General features: G+C 37.0%; 1 protein-coding gene across 4 annotated transcripts in view; it reads right to left on the bottom strand.

Moving 5' to 3' along the window:
- The window catches only part of Rbp6 (RNA-binding protein 6), a 371923-nt gene that overhangs the window by 232808 nt on the left and 117323 nt on the right, over positions 1 to 21792 (bottom strand). For all 4 annotated transcript variants that reach the window (XM_066391971.1, XM_066391972.1, XM_066391973.1 and 1 more), the window contains exon 3: positions 11443 to 11524. In XM_066391971.1, the coding sequence (XP_066248068.1) occupies positions 11443 to 11524 (82 nt within the window). The remainder of the gene's footprint in view (positions 1 to 11442; positions 11525 to 21792) is intronic.

Here is a 21792-nt window from a genome sequence, read left to right as displayed (position 1 = left end):
TTCCATATGTAACGCTCATGTATATTCAGGAGCGTCGACAAAAGGCCCAAGTAAACAATCGGAGGCAGCGATGAGTGTCTGAGAATCGCTATCTGGCGGTCCCACTCGAAATTAGCATAATAGAATATGCTAGTCGAGGATCATTAGGTGCCTGCAATTTCGCTGACAATGGTCACTTAAAGAGTCATCCTTCGGGATTAAGACACTCCGGGGACGAACTTAAATTGAATTTCGGAAGATTTGCACGTTCGCCTGATTATTGTCGGACACCGGAATTTGTCGGCAAAGGACGGTCAGAGATGCAGATTATCTATGAAGATCTTGCGGTGTCGCCCACTGTTAGGCAAATTAGGGTCTTGTTATGCAGCTGGTCCAGGCGATTTGTACCAAATTAAGACCAGCAACTTTCAATGGATTCCTTTTAACGTATGCCACCTTATCTACTATTACACTTTTAGAGTTTAAATCTTTAGTCCTTATTATCCTCGACAAACCAATTACTATACGAACGAAAGGCTGCTACAAATTCAGGCAAAATGGAAAGACAATCGTCACAACTGGACCATTCTGAACCCTCTTTGCCTTACAAGATAAACAAGACAATTTCGCTTCCTTTTCTTCTAAATGTAAACTTTTTTCAGACCAAATGGTCGATTGCCTGTTTTCCTGGAAATAAAGCTTTTTCATCCTTTTCATAGATACTATCGGTAACAGCATTGGTTTAGACAGCAGGTATTATGTTAAATTTAATAAAACGAGGTAAGATGATATAACCGAAATGGCTGACCATTTATACGTGCATTAACCAACTCATGTAGGTTGGAAACATACGATAACCACGTCCGAACAAGAGATAGTATTGCAATTCTAGTATCCTATTCTGACGAGTCAGAATTAGAATATAGGAAGTTTACTTTCCTATTAGAAGCCGGAGGTGTTCCGCAATTCATCTCTATGCCAACAACTAAACTCACAATTCGATACTAGATAGGAATATAATACTTGTGAATAGCGAACAGTTTAGGTCCTGACCTGACAACCAGATAAAACGCCCTGAGGAATGCTAGTTGGGTAACTGAATAGCAAGCAGACAAATTTTACAGAAAATTGCATGTTCTGAATAAGAAAAATCCGAAATCCAATTTAAAATCTTCCTCAACTTACGTAGACTTAGGTACTTATATCTATAAGCCAAAAAATTTATTAAGTAAATAAATCCCCTAATAAATCCACCCCATAATTCTTTGAATCTCTCCTGCCAACAAAATCCACAATAATTTATCCTAATTGTTTCAATATTCATTTTATTTCGGGTTTGTTTTGCCAGGCTTCCGGAATAAATTTGATTTTACTTCAGAATAAAGAAAGATTTTTTAAAGCAACAAAGACGAAGTCTCCGCAAATTTAATTGCGCTAATTTTTTAATTACGAAGAAGCAATTTTTCTTTGACAGGAGAAGTTTTCGAGAATAGAAGTTTCTGACGATGATTGAAGAAAAAGTGGATTACAAGCGAAATAATTAACCATCAAATACACATCTTTAGGATCGCAATTAACATTAGGCAGGTGGGTACATTTAAAAACAGATTTCCTACAGTTCTTTTTAACTCGGGAATATAATGTGCAAGTTTCGCCTTAAGGCAGTTAAAATCCCTCTCATTGTTCGCGGGCATCTTAGCAGTCTAGTCCCATACCAACTGCTGTTAATAACATTTTAGATAATAATGTTTCTTAGTTCCAGTGTAGTTTTGCTAAAATGTGAGGTCACAAATCTCCCCTAATTGCGACTTTATGAAGTTCTCGCCTCGTGTACATGACACCCCATTTTTGCTAGTTTGTCTATGTGTTTGTCTATTCATGGAAAACAACTCTTCTAATCGTTGACTAACAAGCAGGGTTTTTTTCTTCGCATTAGTTCCAAGTGAGTCCATCTATCATCCGATTGGACAGGCCGTGGCTAACGGCCAGTTTAATCTTTGCTAATTTACCGTCTGACGTGGAGACTACGATCCCGCTCTATCAATCGTGCCATCGCCGCAGATAAAGTCACTTTTTGCCCCAGTCATGTGAGGAAGAAAAATGACTGATTGCTGATATATGAATTCAGTGTGCTGGAATTGGTTTTTCCGATGTTGCCGTAAACAGTTTCTTGTTTATTTGCCTCAAAGTGATTTCCAAGTTGAAATCATCTTGTGGTTTGATAACGTCCGTTCGTCGGCATCTTCCAACTCAGGAACTTCGAACCATCGAGGACGCATGTACAGTACCCTTTTCCCTGCTATGCACGTGGAGTTTTAGTGGGTGCGAGCAAAAGGCAATTAGGCGATTGATAAGTGCGAGAGGACAGGCTACGGTTTTCCCCTTCCATCGTCAACCATCGACTACCGTGGTTGACTCGCAAGAAGTACACCTCAATCCAAGGACAGATCATGTCAGAAAAAGGGCTTGTTTTTCAATTGATACGTTCTAAAAAGACCATTTCTGCCGTGGCGTTTGTAGAGATAAGGCTACATTCAAATTTATCATGAAATTGAAATTTGCATCTTCTATATTGGGAGTAATTCCTTAGCGTGTGTTGAACGGAAATTTGCTCTAAAATTTCCTGATCGGCTTGCTCCTTCGGTGAGCACTATTAGGAACATTGTGGCAAATTTTAAAAAATATGGATGTGTAAATTCTTCTAACTTAGTAAAAATCATTTTCATCGACGAATCAAGTTTTTCATTATATGTAAAACTTAATCCATCTGTTAGTCAAATCTGAACCCAAGAAAATTCTCACAAGACTTATGGCAGACGCACTCAGAGGCCTCAAAAACATAATGTTTGGGCTGAATTTTTGAAGTTTTCATTATTGATGGAAATTTGAACGTTCAAAAATATCTAAATCTTCTTCAATATCAAGTTGTTCCAGCTGTTACTAATCTTCATCAAATTGAAATCGATAAAGTTTGGTTTCAACAAGACGGTTGTCCTGCCAACAACAGCCAAGCAGTGTAGCAATTCTTAAATCAAAATTTCCCCAATCCTCTAATTGTTGGATTTAGGAATATTAAGGTAGGCACTGGATCACCTAATTTACCTCCAAATGACTTCTTCTTCTGGGGTTATCTTAAATCAAAAATCTTCCAATATCGGAAAGATCGGGCACTTGATTTAGCATGATTGACACAAAAAATTCTTGATACTTGTCAATCAATTACTCCGGACATGTTAAATAATGTTTATAGGGAATTCCATAATCGTCTCGGGTATTATTTAGCGCAAGGAATTCCTCAATTCTGACCCAGGAAGTAGAACACTCCTAAAATAGATGGTCTGTGTTGAGAGCGCAACAGGAGTTACTATACGATCAGAGTCGCAACATGAATATCGCAATTTTATAATGTATGATATACATCTTTTAGTATACATATAGTAGATATTCCTCGGTCAGCTGCAAATGTACACATTTGGCCATTTTCATATTTGAGGCTAGACTCCAGAAAGGTATGTAAATGATTTCTGCCACCACGCTTAAACTCCCAAACTTACTGCAGGTCGTAATACCCGACCTCGGGAAATGATATACAAATATTTTATTAGACATGGTTCACGATGAAATCAGCTGCAATAGTTGAAATATGCTGACCCTGGCTAAATGGAAATACACTTTACTCTGGGGAATCATTCCATAGTATTTCAAGCTGGAGTGCTTGACATTTTCGCATACGTGCTCAAACTACTGTCTGACCCGCCCAGAAATCGCAAGCTCAATATATTATCTCTAAGCCTGGGGTTACCATACTGGTTATTGCACTGACGTGGTGCAGTCCAAACGAGGCTTGGAGGATAAAGCGATCTTGGAAACTATCTTCAGGAAAAAAGCAAAATTCGTCTTCTTCGTGTTCTGGTACACATAGGGGTTCCAGGCAATTAGGAAACAGATTGCCAGATTCATTTGATTTTTGAATGGACGGTTTGCGCCGCTGGATAGCTATCTTTGTCATGCGGCATCCCCACTGGCCACTGCCGAGAATCCTCAAATGAAAATGATATCAATAATCCAGTTCTCATCTGTGTCAGAATACCTACTTGTGACAACCAATTCCATTGGATGACAAGATCAAGGAGGTTCACGAGTCGATTCATCGGCTTGATCGACCAGACTGCTATAACATTTAATTTAGTTCAAAAAAATAATTAAAAAGCAATTATGTATCGTTCATAAAAAGGCCGCCGGCGCTGTCTTTAAAAAACTAATGTATGGTAAACAATAAGTTTTAAGAACCCAACTCCTTCTAATTGGAAACGCCCTGTATGTCTGAAGTAACGCACTTCCCAGCAGATTTGTACATCTTAAAAGGGACTGTGATACAATCTATGATCTCAAAAAAAGGAGAGAACTTGTATAATATACACGCGTGCTACCTCGAGAGACGGAAAGGAAACCCCTGGTAGGTAAGACACAATAAACAGGCAGATTAAAAAGGACGTTTTCTATTAAAAATGTAAAATACAGCCGGCCGGGGAAATACATGCATAATAGGACCTTTTTATACTCAACTCGAGTCTTTTAAATGGGAAGCCTTCTTTTAAACTTGGGCCGTTATAACGGAAATTGTGTAACTGTAAAGAGAATTTAAATCAGCAGTTTAGCCAAAATTTGTCAGGTATTAATCATATCGCGGTTTTTTTTTTGAAGAATTCTCATTGCTTATTCTGATTTTTCAACAACATGAGATATTAATATTCCACGAAGAGGAAGTTTCCGGGTAGAAATCCTCCAAATATTTCTGGAGACAATACAGAACACATTTGTGTCAGACGATCCAAACAGGCGACAGCGAATACGTGATGCAATATGGGGAAGTATTTTATATTTTAAGAACGAGGGAACAAGATGTTTTATATTTAGTTCTTTTTTGTATCTGCCATTGACAGCGATTATTCGGGTAATTTTCCCAATAACGGATGCTAATTATTCCAAATGAACATTTTGTTTTTATAATGCTAGCACAGAAGCAGACAGCTTCCAATTTCAAGCTTAACAGGCTCGTCTAGACGATTAATTTCTTATCAATTTGAAGCCGATTGCATCACAGGCTAGTTTTAGATATCGCAGTTCCAGGAAGATTTCGAGGGATAATGTTTAGGAAGGGATAGAAATTTGAAAATTGTAATTACAGACTCTATTAAATTACCTAATAAAGCAAGATCACAGATCGTTACACAACAGATCCTCATACAGACAGATACCCAAATTAACATGAGCAACGTTCAATAATCAGAATTATTAAAAGCAAGTCCTAAGGTGAGTTTGTATGTGAGATTTCAGGAAACAAACTGGCCTGAAATAATTTCTCATTAAGAAATACTTTTCACTTCAACCTTTGTATTTTTTTAACTCTAAAATCCCTTCACATTTTGTCGCTCTCTTCGCTTTTCTTGTTGGCTGGAAGTTTAGCAGATTTCAAAGAGAAATCTAGCTGAGACACATGTGAGAAATGTAGATTGATGATGTGGGTAAGACAAAACTACTGGTGCCTTGCGGTAGATATTAAAAATGACAACTTTGGGAGATTTTGAGTCTCAAGGAACAAAGATGAAGGATATAGTCACAACGATCTGAATTTTTTTCTAGTTTGAAACACTTGAAAAAATTAACTAATTATTCAGCGATTGTTCCAAGTCACAACGAATCTAAATGTGAACAAATCTTGTTTGATCCAAGGGATGACACGATATTTCTACTTGTAGACAATGAGGAATACTGCATTCCATTCGATTTCGTACATTCAGTAATTCAACTTGCATGTTCCTGCATAGCGTCCACATGAAACTTACTGGAACACCATAACAGCTAATTGTGGCGGAAAAGGTATTACAAATCGTGACCTTTAATGGTATTTTAGATATTTTTAGGGCATAAACCATCAACAAAACTACGGAGATTATTTAATCTTAAGTGGCAAATAAGCAGGTCCTTATTGAATCTGGACGATAGAATGCTCACCGAAGATGGTCTTAGCGTGCAGGACTTTTTTATATGCTATTTTCACATAGTTCCTTGCGAGATATTTACTGGGAATCAAGAATCTATTCCCCAAGGGTATTGATAAATTTTGGCGTCGACTCGTTGGCTCCAACACCTCGTTGGAGCTCTGCAACAAATCATCGGGCAAAAGAGCTTTTTATCGGTAACTGCAGAGAACTGAGCCTCATTCCCATCTCTCTAAACTCGAGAATCTCCTGCATTCTTGAAAACTTTCATGACTACCAAAAAAACTAACATAATTCATGTTTTTCAGACAATTACTTCCAAGCTCTCCTTAAAGGTTTTAAGCATAGTTTTCTTCAAATTATGCAGGATAATGAATATAATTTTCTTAAACTTGCTGAAGTTATTTCCTACTCCTTAGAAGAACCAATATTGATGATCAAAAACCTCACGCATTCTAATATTTACTTTAGAAAGACATCGACATTATTCTTGTATACAGGCTGTCATTTAAGACGAAGCAAATGGGGGCCTCAGGCAATCCGGTGACATCGACAACAAACAAAATTTGTGCCAGGAAGCGTTATCGGGATTTTTCATATTTCTCTCTTTTGACAGTGTATCGCAGAAAGTGTCGAAAGAGGGGCGCATCATGTCGAGAAGGCTTAATTGCGTATTTGCGACAAAATGTGCAAGTCTCCAGAATTGCTAGAAAATTGCTACATACTCTATAGTACAAATGAACACCCTCCAGGACGTTTTAATCTTAGAGCCCATTGTGCGAAATTTATGTAAGGTCTATAACAACAAGGAACAAAACAAAAATGTCTCTCTGTTGGACGCTTTTTCTATCAATAAATATGTATTATGTATATGTATTAATAGCTCCAGATTACGATTACCTTATTTGTCACCGCGCTACCACTTGGCTGAATCGTCTACGAATCGATATCAATACGAAAATATACACATAAATGTGTGAGTCATGGAATGAATGATAAAAACGGTGCGATGGTTTCCAAACATCCAAATACCTTTGCACGCTTTTTTGCAAGCATCCAGCTTATCGGTCGAACCACGGTACCGATGCACCACACGAAATAATATGATATTTATCTAAATATAAAACATGTTTTTTTCAGAGTATTGACATTCTTGCCGTTTTTAAAATCCTTTTGTTTGTGCAAGATACTTTCTATCTAAAGCCTTTTAGAATAACGTCATGATCTCCATACAGGGTGGCACATTTTTTCTCATATTTTACATTTTTGTCACGTATGTCTTGAGTTAAATTTCTGAAATTTCATACACCAGTTTTCTTTAAAACCTTCTACAACAAAGTGTCAAAATCGCCGGTGACCACATACGAAATGTTATGTCTTTTGGGTCATGTCCTATTTTATGCTTTATATCTTTTTTTCGTAAAACCCTGTATGAATTCTGATACTGAATTTAAATTTCTTCATAAATTCTCTAGCTTTTTGACCTCTTACAGTATTTTCATATCTCTGACCGTTTTCGTAAAATTTGCAAAAATATCTCGATGCAAATTAAGAATGTAGAGGAAGAAAGGAAAAAAATCATTCGACTTAGTTATCAACTATCTGATGTAATCCGTAGCATTTAATCAAATTTCTTAAAATAAAAATAAATCTAAACGAAAACAAATTTATGAAAACTATCGAAAATGTTCTTTAGAAAATTTGAAACTTGGCCATCCTGCACATTGAAAATAATGCGTTTTTGAACATGGGATGATTAGCATTTTTTTATTATTTTGTAGAGTGCCATCGTCCCGCGAAATATCTCCAGAATGATATGTTACACCCTGTATTTACATAAAAATGTTAAACTGTTTTTAAAGTGTAACAGTTTAGTATATTTAGTTTCTAAAACTGTTCTTCCTCAGCGATTGAGACGAGGAATTTTCAGAATGTTTTATTTATTTTACATACTCATTCTCCATATAATTTAACTCTCATATAAGTTTTCGTTGTTATAATAAGTTTTTCCCAAGTTCTGAAGGTAGTGACAAGATTTCTCACCTAAACGTTAAAAAGCACTTTCCGAGCTCTTAATAAAGGATGGATGTAGCTCTTAGTTAGTTTTAACTAAGAATAATGTGAAATTCCAGCAAACTCTACTCCTGTATGAGGCGTTATTCCCAAACAAATTTTTTTTTTTAATTCCGGCAATGTCTAATACTCAAAAAGACATATATTTCTAGTTTATCCCTTACTTAACTTTGCAACGACATTTGACAAATACATAGAGCTAGTGGGGGATGATCAGGCCCCAATTTCACGACAGAAACCATTTATTTTTATCTCCCTTCTTTGGACAATTAATTCCTTTGCCCAGGACCGAAGACTTTTTCTATTTAGTTTTATTGCCCCAGGATGTGGGATCTGATTCTTCGGATTAGTCTCCGTCTTGAGCGGTCGACCGAATAATGAAAATTAGGACACGGCTTATAAAATGAAACTTACACTACTTTAGACTCTTTATAGCCAAGAAGACCGTGCTTCTCAACCGTGGAACGGAGATAATTAATTTAAAACTTCGAAGACTTCAACGTGGCACACACATACCTTGATGGAGGCTCTATTTTGTCTTGTCTAAGCTGGGGATTTGGTATTTGCATATTTAGTGGATTACGACCAAGGAGAGTAAAGAACGCGAAATCCGTGTTACCGAGCCGGAGATGGCGGCAAAAAAGTTTAATCCAGGCTTTGTAATGCACGGCTGGCCCTACGTCTTAGATTCCGTTTATTTTTCAGCAAAACGCTCTAGTTTACTAATATATTCGAATGAAAATCGTCTGTGTGTACAGAATAAACCGGAAACTAATGGATAGAATTGCGAGAATGCTTGTGCTTGTGATGAATTTTCCTTTCAGTGGTATCAATGCCATATTTCCAGGAATTCTAGATCGATGATAAAGAGTATTCAGGCAATCAGGGGATATAAATACACAAAAGATATCTCAAATATTATGCCATAGTCATAGGATTTTCAAAATAACATGAGTTACTTACTCGAATACTATAATGGAAAGGATGGTAAATCATACATACATTTGACAAGGTACTTGAGCTATCTTTAAGTATGCCTTAAGTATGAAATCTCATTTAACCAAACAAGTTTCAAGTATTGTGTACTCAAACGTGCTAGGCCACAGTTAATTACTTCATTCGAAAAACTCAATGAAGCCAATAATTGAATTAAATTTTATCGATAAATTCTTTTTATTTTGAAAATCTAATTTTATTTTATTTTAAACATCTAATTTCTTTCACGATTTGAAGATAAAACGTACGAACTCTGGAACCAGACTTGGTGTGCCACTGTTAATTACCTTATTGCGCTAAAATTTTCAGGAATTGCTAATATCTGTAATTCTACCAAATTTTAGCAAAAATTCCTTTTCATTTCGGAAGTTAAAAATTTTTCAAATTCTAATTTCTTCTGAGGGACTCTGAAAACAGATTTAAAACGCCAATATTAATTAACTGAAAGAACTAAAATTTCCCGGGGTTATTAAGCACTTTAACACGAGTGTTATGAAAAACTTCTTTTACTTTAAGATTTTGGAAATCAAATTTCTTAATTGTGTTAAACTATTAGACAACGAAGATAAATCAAAATGTTCTTGACCTGGGTTTAGTCTGCCACTCTTAAGTTACCGCATTTAACAAATTTGCTCAAGGACCGGATAACGCGGTCATCCAGGGAACTTGCAGCGGTTGAGCGCTCTAGCACGCGAAGATTGAATTTGTTCACTTTCTTGGACTTTCACCTAGCCACCCTAAAGATAATAATAAAACCAAAGGTGGGGGTTTCTTGGATAAAGTTATAATAAACTTTCTAAATATTTTATCGAGTTTCAAATCCGAAGTTCCAAATTATCAGGATATCGATAACAAATATAGGTAAGACCAGCCTAGAAGCGATGGAGGAAAAAGAATTGTTTTCTCTAGAACTTTAAGTTCCACCTGCGTTTTTTGCACGTGCAGATATTTTTACCTACGTGCCCACAGTTTGCGTTTCACGTGCACTGCAAAAAGTAAATGCTTGAAGTAAATATTTATGTTGAGTATTCTAGAGTTCATATATCCGCATTATTGAGTAAATATGGTATAGAAATAAAGCTTCAACTTGGATCAAGTAGTTCTTTTGACTTATTGACTCGAATCCGTGAAATTTTCATGTCGCGTAAATTCTCGTATATGACATTCAACGTACGAAGATACTTAAAATAAATAGACTCACTGTTCACAAACTTACTGCTCTTTTATTTGAAATAAATGTTCTATTACTTTCGACTCGTCCTATGTTTTGAATTACAATGCATTTACTCAACGCGAAATAAGGAAATTACTTGTGGATTTAGACATTCAAAACGAGCATCCTCTTTTTCAGTGTGCTCATAGTTTCCTCAACTCGTTCTTGAGATTCTGTTTTCATTGGTGCCAGCCAACCCACAGATTGTACGTATGTATACACGTATCAATTATCAATTTTCTTAAATTCAGAACTGTTTCTGAGTATTGGATCGTGTTAAAACTCTTACAGTCGTAGAGGGGGCAATGTTTCTTGTTCCATTTACACGAAACGGGATATGGGAAATCGAACTCATTTGAGGAGCAAAATGAACCGAACTGTAATCGCATTATGAATTTATACCCAGGCGCTATCTGTATTTCTAGTTTAGACAATGTATTTCTGAATTAGTAAAATTTCAAGTCAGTTATTAATTTTTGAGTAAAATAAATTCAAATATACTCCCTAAACTTTCAAAAGCAGAATATACGAGCGCGGCGATACAGACAGTAACAAATTTGTGTGCCCGCATATTTTTCACGGAATGTCACATTTGGGGCACATTCGATATCTTTGGCAACTTTCGACCGGTCTCATTCTTCTTTCATCTTCAATATTTAAAATTAAATTCTAATCGGGCATTTGCAAATCCGTAGAAGCTTGCCCTAACACATTTTCTTAAGCGAACCTGTTTTTTTCTCAAAAAGATCTGATAATTAATTCGCAAACTCCCGTAAAATGCAAAGGTTAGTTCCCAGGCCGACTGGGCGTCAGCAAGTGTAAAAAGGTCCATATGTTAAAGGGAGGTGTGAGGTCCGGAACGGAATAAGGGTAATGGGGTAACATGTCAAACAAACTAACTCGACCTGACAAAGTTCAGCGAGGGCAAAACCGCGAAACTTGGAACACTGTATTAAAGGTTCTTTTGACTAATTAATCCATATTATGTACACTTAATTTTATGTCAAGAGGGTGTAATCCAAGTAAAGCAATTCTCTAATCTGTCCTTATAACGTTACGCACTTTAAGTGTTTGTTTGCATTAAGAAAATGCTTGAGAAGAGTGAAGTTTTGAGGGGAATTGAGTTGGTTGGTTTGGCATGATTTATGGAGGTGCAGTTGCCGCTAAGGTGTGACTTACCTCGATCGGCGAGTGGCAGGGTCCTTCATTACCATCACTTCGGAAATGTCGCCGTATTTACTGAAGTATTCTCGTAAGCTTTCTGAAAGAAAAAGGGTCAGCATCAATAAACGCACAGTTAAGATGTCAACTTGCTCAGGTCGCAACTGATAATATTAACAGATAATTGCGTGATAAGCTCATAATGTGTGTCTAATTTTTAGCAAATATGGTACAGATACTAGTTCCTAGACAATTGGGACACAGGGACTCCTAACTTGCTGGCAGAAAATGTCCGGTCACATGGGAAATAATAATGTTCTTGTTTCTTGCTTTCTGTCATGATTTCCTTCGTTTCTGTCATTATTTACTTCTGAAATCCTGAGACCATGCCAGACCTTCACTAGCTTCCACATGAATCTAATTAGGAAAATGAACGCGTTTACCCCAAAAGTAAAGTTGGAAATTTTACCTGCCCATACGTTACTTGAATAAAATTTTATTACTTCCTTGCCGCAATAAGGAAACAAAAGTATTGGTTGACTTCCTATGGAAAAATCTCTTATTGACAATTCTAATACAGTATACACCATGACCAAAAATAAAAGTAACTAAATGGTGACAATAATGGAGAATGAATAAAACTGCTGAACTTTCTCCATTTATCTCTTAGGACTCAGCTTCCTTGCAGACTGTGTGGGGTTGCTCAAATAACACCAGCTAATGGGGTTCTTCAAGATGTCTTCAAGATATTATGGGTGCTTTGATAGTTAAGCAGTCTAAGCAGGAAGTTCACTGGTAGTAATGTACTGGGCAGTTTCAGTCTTGGTTAATAACCTTAAGGGTGATCCACAGTCTCAAGAATGGTAGTAAGGGGTAGTCGACAGCATGCCTAGCCCGTAACCCCAAGAGGTGAGAAATCCTTGGAACCCTCATTCATTGAAGACATGCGCTCATCTTCTTGGAAAAATAATATGATTTAAGGTGATTGAGAATAGAAAACAAAATCAAGAAGCCTACCATGAAGTTCCGTAAAATTTCTTTCCATATTCTTTTTGCTGATTAATGTGCGCATTCCATTAACCTGCGTTAATTAATTGGCACGACGTCAATTACCAGTAACACGATTTGTGCTATGTTACATAATCGTCAATTGACTACAATTTTGTATGGCTACAAATGGGGTTCATTGTAAAGAACTCGAGGAGGAAAATGTGCCAGCATCCCAAGGGTAACTACATACATACCTCCGTGCAGCCCATTTAGGAAATTTAAACTCATTGTTATCATCATGCCCGAATTTAAAAAAGCTCCCAAGAGTTGAGAAAATTTTTTCTGAATTCGGTAATTTCTGATAGAAAGTTAAGTTTTCTATACTTCCTAACTCACATATTTAGCGCTGGTATATATTGTTAGCTTAACTGCGATAAACGTAGAGATTCCCAGAACCCTTTACCCGACCTGATAATCAAACTAAAGTATCTAGCTTAACTCGGTTATACGAGTTATTAATTTCACGTCCCAAATTATAGTGTAGTAAGTGCGTCCCCGTAAACTCCCTTTGCAAATTGAGGTGAGAAGTTCGAAATGAAATTACAATTCGTAATTGCCAACACCAAGACCGATGAGCGGAGGCATTTGCCGGTACCAAAACAAAGTTCAAAGTTTCCGGATAGTTTCGAATAAGGAATATGATAATGATACACGTTAATATCTCTGACGTGGAAGCCGAAGAGTCGATCGACCGCTCGCATGGGATCGATGTGAGGCACTTACCTTAGGGCGTTTTTAAAATGCTCTATTTGAAGGGCTGCGGCTGCAACGGGAGAAAGAAATAATATATTGAGATATCCAATCCGGATAAGTAACAAATGGTCCGGGGGATTTCGCTGAAAAGGAAGTATCTGCTCAAGGCGGAACATAAAACGCAATGAAAAGAAATAAAGAGCAATGAGAAAGTCTGGAGTTCTCCTCTAGCGAAATGATCGCTTTGTAAGACACGCGAAGCCCTCATCATTACGGAATCGTTGCTTTATTTTTTCCTTTTATTCTTCTGGCGTTATTAAACCGATCGAACAACCGGACGTATCGTAAAATTCTTGTTAAAAGTTACCTTAGAATGTTTGGAATGTAACACTCTTTTACGAGGGGATTTTACGGTAAATTGAGCGGTCAAATCTTCAGCGGCATACCTTTAAAACTTTCAAAACTTCTTTCAATTGCCGTACAGAAACTTCATTTGCCAATACACGTTTTGCAGTGATCACACTTCAAAAACGGCGATACGATTATCAATTATTGTGGTACATAATTTATATTCAAAGTGCAGGAGACCTGCTACTGTCAGCCTGCTTGGATTACTAATGTGCTTTACGATACACTTACCATTATTAAAGAAATTTAACTGTGTGTAGAACCTACAAATTGTAGTCCTAATTATGGCAATTTATTATAGTTACAATTTATATGAAAGTTAGAAATCACATCCAAAATAAATATCTACCGTTTCTCTTCGGATAGTCGAACCGACTCTTGTAAAAGGTAAAAAAAGTTCGATTTAAATTTTTATTTTTTGAAGTTCAGCTCTGTTTGGTTAAAGACTAATTTCTAACATACTTTTACTTTTAGAAACTCAAGTATCTCTTGGAAATGTTCAAAAAACCTGTTTTTCTGTAGAATAAAATGTCTTTTCTGTGCCAATTTCGGCATAACGTTATTAAGAAAAGTTGTTTAGAATCGGGACCCAAGCTCATACACTAAATTTGAAAGTTCTCGGCCAATTTTGATTTTTCCCAATTTATTGTACTTCCGAAATCATTGATTTTATTTTTACCGATTTAAAAAAAAATTAAAATGATAGACTATTATCATTAGGTAAATTAAAGCATGTATAATCTCAAATTAAACTTAATAAATCTCTTAAATTTGCACATTTTTCAATACGGTGTTGGAATTCTTTAAAAGCTGCCTGTACGTGTTCTCTAGGAATTAATCGAACTGCCTGTGTTATCCCGTTTTTTAATATTTCTATATCATTTGGAATGTGTTCTTCAAAACCTATTTGTTTCATTTTTGCCGAAAGGCAAAAAATCCATTATCCTAAGGTCCGGAGATCTGGGCGGCAAAGATGTCCGGCTCATTCTCCCAAACCATCTTTCAACGAATTGACCATTTAGCTAATCAGTAATCATTTGTGTGGAATTCGCAGGGCAATCGTCGTTTTAAAAGAAATGTGATTGTGGAATATTTAAAGGAAATTCGTCAACAAATAATTGGTAAAAATGATTTTTTTTTATTTGGGAAATACAAGAAAATGTGAAAAATCAAAGTTGGCCGAGGACTTTCAAATTTGGTGTATGAGCTTAGACCCCGATTCTAGACAATTTTCTTAATAATATTATGCCCTATTTAAGACAGAAAACACACCTTACTCTATAGGAAAATAGGTTTTTTGAAAATTTCCAAGACATACTTGATTTTGTAAAAGTGAAATTATGTTAGAAATTAACAAAGCAGAGCTGAACTTCAAAAAATGTAAATTTAAACCGAAAATGTTTTACCTTTTACAAAAGTTGGTTCACTTGTCCGGGGATACACGGTATAGTTTGTAAAAGTTTCGCACAGTCTCTAAAGAGAGCTAGTAAAGCCTCAGTTGTAAACATTGACATTTATTATGGAGAAACACCTGGAAAAAGAGGACAAAGCGACCTCAAAGACGGACAAAAAATTACTCGAAACGGACGTCCGAAAATCTCATTATTTGTTAATTTAATCAGAACCCCTGCCATTGTTTTTGCAGGACCAAACGCATCTAATCGGTTAAAAGTTAAAGCCATTACGTGTTTTCCGGTTTCTAAATAATTTCGCTCGCTTCGTTAAGGCAAAGCACACGAGCGACCAACGCAGATTAAAAAGCCAATTATTTTGATATTATTATGCGAACACAAAGGGTTTTTATTCCTTTCTTTGCCCCGCAGAACACTAATGGAATATTTCTGTAATTTCCTTTTGTTATTACACATGTTGTCGCAAGTGGTTAGGACGTTTGCAACTTTTCTCGTTCCGAGTTTTGCTTGACATGCAATATGCAATCCGCGGTTTTCGTTCGTTGGCCATGGAAAAATTTCCTGGCAAAACAACGTTATTTCCTAACTTAAACGCAAAATATACAGTTATACACGCTTCTAATGCACGAAACAACAAAGGATTTTCTCGTTGATACTGTTTTAAGACTAATTAGAACACACTTAAGTTGGTGTAGCAGATAACGTCTGCGTACATCGAAAGTGCATTTTCCGCGAATTTTCTATTGCTACGTGCCCGTATATCTTTCCTTTTAGAAGTGCTTTAAATAACGAACCAAAATGTGCGAAAGTTCCAAGTAAGGAAAATTTACCGGCTAGCAACGGACATGGAGCGCTTGAAAAAAGTATGATTTTACAGGAGTTGAAGCTTAAAGTGAAGGGTCGGGAAGAAAACGTGCGATCATGGGCTTGTACCAACGTAAGTGTGAGTTTCCCGTCCCTCTTAAAAAAAGGGACGAAGTTTGGGTTGAACAGGGGGACTTTCGAGGACCAAGAATTAAATTTCCTTAGGGGTACATGGCAACACAACCAACCCTTTTTAACAGGCTCGTAAACTGAGCTTGTAATGACTTTTCAAATAACTTTTTACGTGCCTAACTCACGTACAATTTTGGCAGTTGCTTTACTCGGCACATAAAAAGGGAATTGACAATGATTTAAATCTCCTCAAATTATATAACTATTGTATACTAAACTTCCGCAAATTTAAATAAAGGCTAGATTTACATTTTCCTCGGGTTCAATACGTCTCGTTGTCAAGCGCACAATAGTAACAGACAAACTGTACTGCTCGTGCGGTTATTGTAGAATAAATATTTAATTTATTGCCATCATCGGAGTCTTTGTGCGGCCCAAGTATTCACCCTTTGTCAAACAAGACGAGCCCGGTTTAGTGTTCATATTATGCTCTTCTTCTTTTTTTATTGAAAGGCAATTTCGAGGGCAAATTGAAATCTTTGTGTTCGGGAACGACGTCTTCGGATTGTGCAGGTCCTGCGATATCTGATCCGATTATGCCTGCAGCCGTCGAGAGCAGTGGAGTAGAACAATAATTTTTATTAAAGGAGAGCCCCGCCGGCATCATCCATAATGCAATAACAAAAACGATTTCCTGGATCCCAAGATATACCTACAGCTAACTCTTTGTGTCGTGGTGGGGCAATTTTCGCTTTCTGTTATTTACTCCGGAGGCCACCGGCAACGAACAATATTCAGCATTAAACACCAGTATTTGTTCATACAAACACGGAAAGTAATTTGCGAAAATATTCCCATACAATGGAAGTGAATTCCTGAAAGGGACATTCAATATGTATGCCTCTGGAGCGGTCGCGATGTATTACCGCACACGAATGTCTCTTTTTTAAGCTGGATGGATATTTTAAAAAAGCAAAAATGGGCGTGTATTTCGATTTAAACGTCCAGGAACATATTTCATATTTACAACGTACAAAATATTTTATTATTGTATGTTCGATCGTAAATAACGTTGAAATGCCCCTTACGTAACCGACTTCGGATAAAACGTTCTCGCTTTCCTGGATTTAAAACACTTTCCAGACATTTGCCGTGTATAATAAAATCGCGATTCACTATAATAAAAATAATTTAGGGTTATTGTTTTTTGGGGCGGTTGGAGAGCCTAGATTTTTGACTGATTGCCCTCAATGGATCGATAATACAGCACTTTATATTTTACAAGAAACGAGGCCGAATTCGATCATTTGTTGCAATCGAGTAAGCTTATACACTGATCCCCTGCCACATCTACCCACAGTAGTTCTCTATGTAATCAGATTTAGATTTCGACATGAACTGTTACATATCAAGATACGAGTTCGATGGCAGAGACGAGTGGCATAGAGTATTTTTCATCACTAGAAAATAGAGAACTTTCTGGCGAATTTAGTAGTAGGATTTGAACGTCTTCAAATCTAAGAGGTCCTAAAACCCGTTATTTAAATGCACATATCAATTTTTTTCTTTAATTCAAAATTAAAATCGAAGCCTAGAACCCCGATTTTATTCTCTTTTATCTTGTAACTCATATGATTTTTTCTCTAGTGACATATAAGATGAGTGGTAGCTCTATGCCGCTATTTAATAGAAAAATATACCAGTTCGTTTTCTAGCAGCAAAACAATTTTCCTTCTTCATCTAAGGTCGGTCTACATGAGCTCATTTTTGAACCATTATTCAATCTTGTCAAGTAATTCAAACCCTTTTTTTGTGATTGCAATCTCTAAGACACTGAACTCGTTCAAGAAATTGAAAATATGCCTGTTATTCAGGATGCACCAAAAAAAGTGATTTGTAAAATTTTTTTTTGAAAATATCTCTTTGATTAAGCTTTTAAAATTCCTTCATGTTTATAACCATGTTGAATCCAGATAAATAATTTTAAAGCTCTTTAACTCTTCCTGTGCTTTTTTCGAGCAAAAACATTCAAAGTAATCTTGTATGCAGAGAACCAAACAAAACTTCTTTTTTACAGGATTTTTCTTCAAAAGTGTCAGTCTGATTCAAGCCGGGACACTGACAAAAGCAGAACAATTTTAGATTGGTCTAGCAATTACGATTCTCGATGAGAATGTCCGAGCACTCCGAAAGTTAATTTTCTATTTTGACGTGTCCGTACATTTTTCAAGGTTCAAATGGAACGATATATTTGCAAATTCAAAACTCATAAAGTGCTTATGAGTTTTCAGGTAATCACGCGAAAAAATATACGCTCAATGAGAAAAGCTATTATCCGCAATGGAGTCATTCTCATAGGAGAATGATACACAAGGCTTGACCGAAAAGCGATTTCTTGAGTTCAAAGCAGCCTTAACTCAGGAGTCCGTGTTGCTGTAAAAGCCTCACAATTGGCTCTCAGACATCAGCTTGTGTCAGATAACATGGATGGTCAATGACTGGAAAAGAACCAAAGTTACGAAGAATAACAGTTCTGTAACTTTGCCTATATAGTTAAGATTACGACAACTTAACAGGAGCGGAAGTTCGAAAATCTTACAGTTGCTGCAGGAGGGTTGGCTGCTCGGCCATTAAGTCTTCGACCTGCGAAACGCCGAGAGATCTAAATTTGAGAATCTCAATGAGTTCATCATACATTAAAGGATTACTCGTGCATCAAAGCCAATCCACATAAAAGTCACTACTTTTTTCAGAACAGCTTATCTGGGCGAGAAAGAGTTTAGAGGATAAAGAAAAAGTGTTTTGAGATAGCTATCGGGAGGAGAGAATAGATGATGGAACTTCACCGAATCGGACTGCTTCTCACTGCAATTTTGCAATTTTTTCCCATTTTAAGCTGTACATGATAATATACCTTCCAGATATGCCACGATCAGAATTTCGAAAAGAAATCAGTGCAATAAATAAATGGCTTTCGAGCCCCGAGGAGGAAAGTACTTGGCGGTGGTTAAAAACTTCGTCCAGGACGCCGGACTTGTTGAGGCCGGCTCCCCGTGAACATGTTAGAATTCCAAACAATTCTTAGACATGACAAAAATGTGTAATATCGGTTTTAATTGAATTTGTAGTGATTTTTCATATTCTTATACGCGCACCAAAAATCTACTATAGTATATCCACTGTAGTATATCTACTGTAGCACGTCTGCTGTAGTATATCTACTATAGTATATCTGCTATAGTATAACATACTAAGTCGGTGACTTATTTATACGTGATGAAAAAACGACGAATATACGCTATTAATGTCGCTGGCAAATATATAACATTAGGGCAAATAGAAGGATAATGTAAGGAGGAAATTCACATCCACCCCGTTCCCCAGGGGCCCAATGTAATAATTTTTATTTATGTAACTTTCCGCAACTTCAAGGTAAAACGAATAATATATTACGGATATTAAATGTAATAAAATTACTGTTATTGCAGTTTTATGTGAGAGAGGTAACGTTCGGCTTTCAAGCATTCGGCGAAATAGATTCAAATTCTACTGCTGTATAAAATTAAATGTACATCAACACACCCATTGTGAATATTAATAAACTTTTACTATCTTAGAACCGGATCGAAACTGAAACCATTAGCCGGTATTGTTCTCGGCTGAAATAATTTCACTTCGATGTTCGCGGGAAAGGCGTTTTTCTTGGCGTCACATTAAATTGCCCCTCAATTGTTGGAGTATTATCTACGAATCTATTTTGAGTTTAATTATGTCCCCCCCCCCCTCCCCTGATCGTTGGAAACTCTGTTAATTTAAACTTGCTACTTCATTTCATTTATAACAGGAAAATGGTTGATTGCGTAGGGCGGCCTCAGTCGACGGGCAAAAACGATTTAATGCCATGATGTTTTTGAAATAACACGTTCGCACTAAATTACGGCCTTTGGTTTAATTTTACTCGTTGCTGTTTCGGATTGTGTCAAAATTCATTAATTTAAATATTTCGCAATGTGCGGAGATAAAAAAAAAAACCGCACAGAGACGGATAGACTCCGGCCGACCGGAAGTGTTCCCTGAAAACCAATTTGTTGCTAAAATTTTATACTGCAGAGCGGACTAATAAATGATTTAGTAGTCTTAGGTGAGAAATATCGGGGATAGATGCGTGCTTTGGGGCGATAAAGCGAAAATTGAAATTTTCAATAGTAAAAAGAGGTTTAATAATTGACTGCGGAGCGCTTTATACGCGGCCTCCGCCGAAAACAAACAACGCGCCCAGATTAAAAAGTTTGCTCCTGGTTCGGCTTAGCCATTTTGAAGTCTTCATTCCGATATTGAAATTAGTAGAGGCGTTTCAATTAAATCCAAAATTTATCCTGGGCGCGCTTCGTAAGAATTGACACCTTAGAACCTCCTGTATGTACATACTACAGAGACCTTTTCGTCCGCGCCTTTTCCCTTTTGTTTTTAGGGGAACTCTTCCGTCATGTGCCACTTTTTCCCTTACCTCGATTCGTCCCGTCATCGGGTTCCACTCCAGATTTCTGCATTTAAAACCTTCTCATCATGTACGAAGCGCTTGACGACTCCTCAATCAATTATGGACTGGGGCACGTCCTCTCACAGATCCAATCTTCCTTGCCTGTGGTCCCCCAGACCCCAATGAAAGCTCGCAGCGGATTGTGAAGTCTATGCTAGGTCGTCTGACTCTAACTTTTCGCCATCATCTTCGCTTCTATGTATAAAAGAACTGTGTATCTCACTGCATACAGGCGTCCATGTAGAACCTAATCACTCCTTCCCTTCGGCAGGAAATCACCTAAAGTTTGGTATGCCACGTGCATTAGCGAGTTAGCGGCTATCGCCTTCTAGTGACTTTTGCAGATCCTTTTGGGGGGTCTCAGAAGACTTAGCAGTTTAGGAGAATCAGGATCGTTAATTACCATCACAATTGAGCCTGATCAACAACTTCGGCAATCCCAAGATTAAATCGATAATGTCCACGGGCTTAGGCAGAAATACGCGCAGAGAACATCTTGCAATGGTGGCTCGTTCAGCTTGCACCGTCCGGGGCATTCTCTATTTAGATGACTTCTAATAATTAGTTATTCGACACTAATCAAAGCGCTGCTGCTAATTACTTCCTGAAAGGTAAGCAACCAACTGGGTGCGCGTAAGTGTTAGGCAATACAGATACATGAAACGAGGACAAATTAATAATGTAGAATGGGAGAATCAATATAAAACAATTGCATCTTATTAGATGCGGAACAGAGAGCGGCGGAGAAAGAGAAAACTTTAATAAATTAGAAATGCCGTCAACCTGTCATTTCGCACAGTGAATTATTTATGGACTCAAACTGTTCGAGAACTGGGAATGGATTAACTTTTACCGGTCCGTTTTGGGCTCAAATAATAATGGAAATCTCTTGGTTAGTATTCAGGGTTGAATGTCTAATAATTGCCTTCTTGGATTATAGAAAAACATCTCGCTAATCTTTCCAAACAATTCCACACACAAGCTAATTAATAGAAACGCTCCATTCAGGCGTTATAAATCCCTTGGGCGGAGCAGTTCCACTTCAAAAAGGTGCGTGTTAGAACGATTATCTCTTCTCCGTAAAGCGGGGCGAATAAAAATCCCTCAGGATAAATTTAACACGTAAACTTACCAGCAACGGGAACAATTAATATGCTAATTTTGTTTTGATTCTCGGTATCTCTCTCTTTCCCGCTAGGTAAACTTGAAACTAAATCTTTGTAATTCAACATTATTAACTCGGGCTTTTTGGCTATTTTCTCCTGGGTTGAAGCGTATTTATTTCAGCGTTATTTGTTGCATGTCTAACGTCATAAAAGTGTCACGAGG

Source organism: Euwallacea similis, chromosome 7 (genome assembly GCF_039881205.1).
Source record: "Euwallacea similis isolate ESF13 chromosome 7, ESF131.1, whole genome shotgun sequence".
Lineage (NCBI taxonomy): Eukaryota > Metazoa > Arthropoda > Insecta > Coleoptera > Curculionidae > Euwallacea > Euwallacea similis.
The sequence above is the reverse complement of the archived record's forward strand: the minus strand, read 5'-3'. Positions and strand labels throughout refer to the sequence as shown.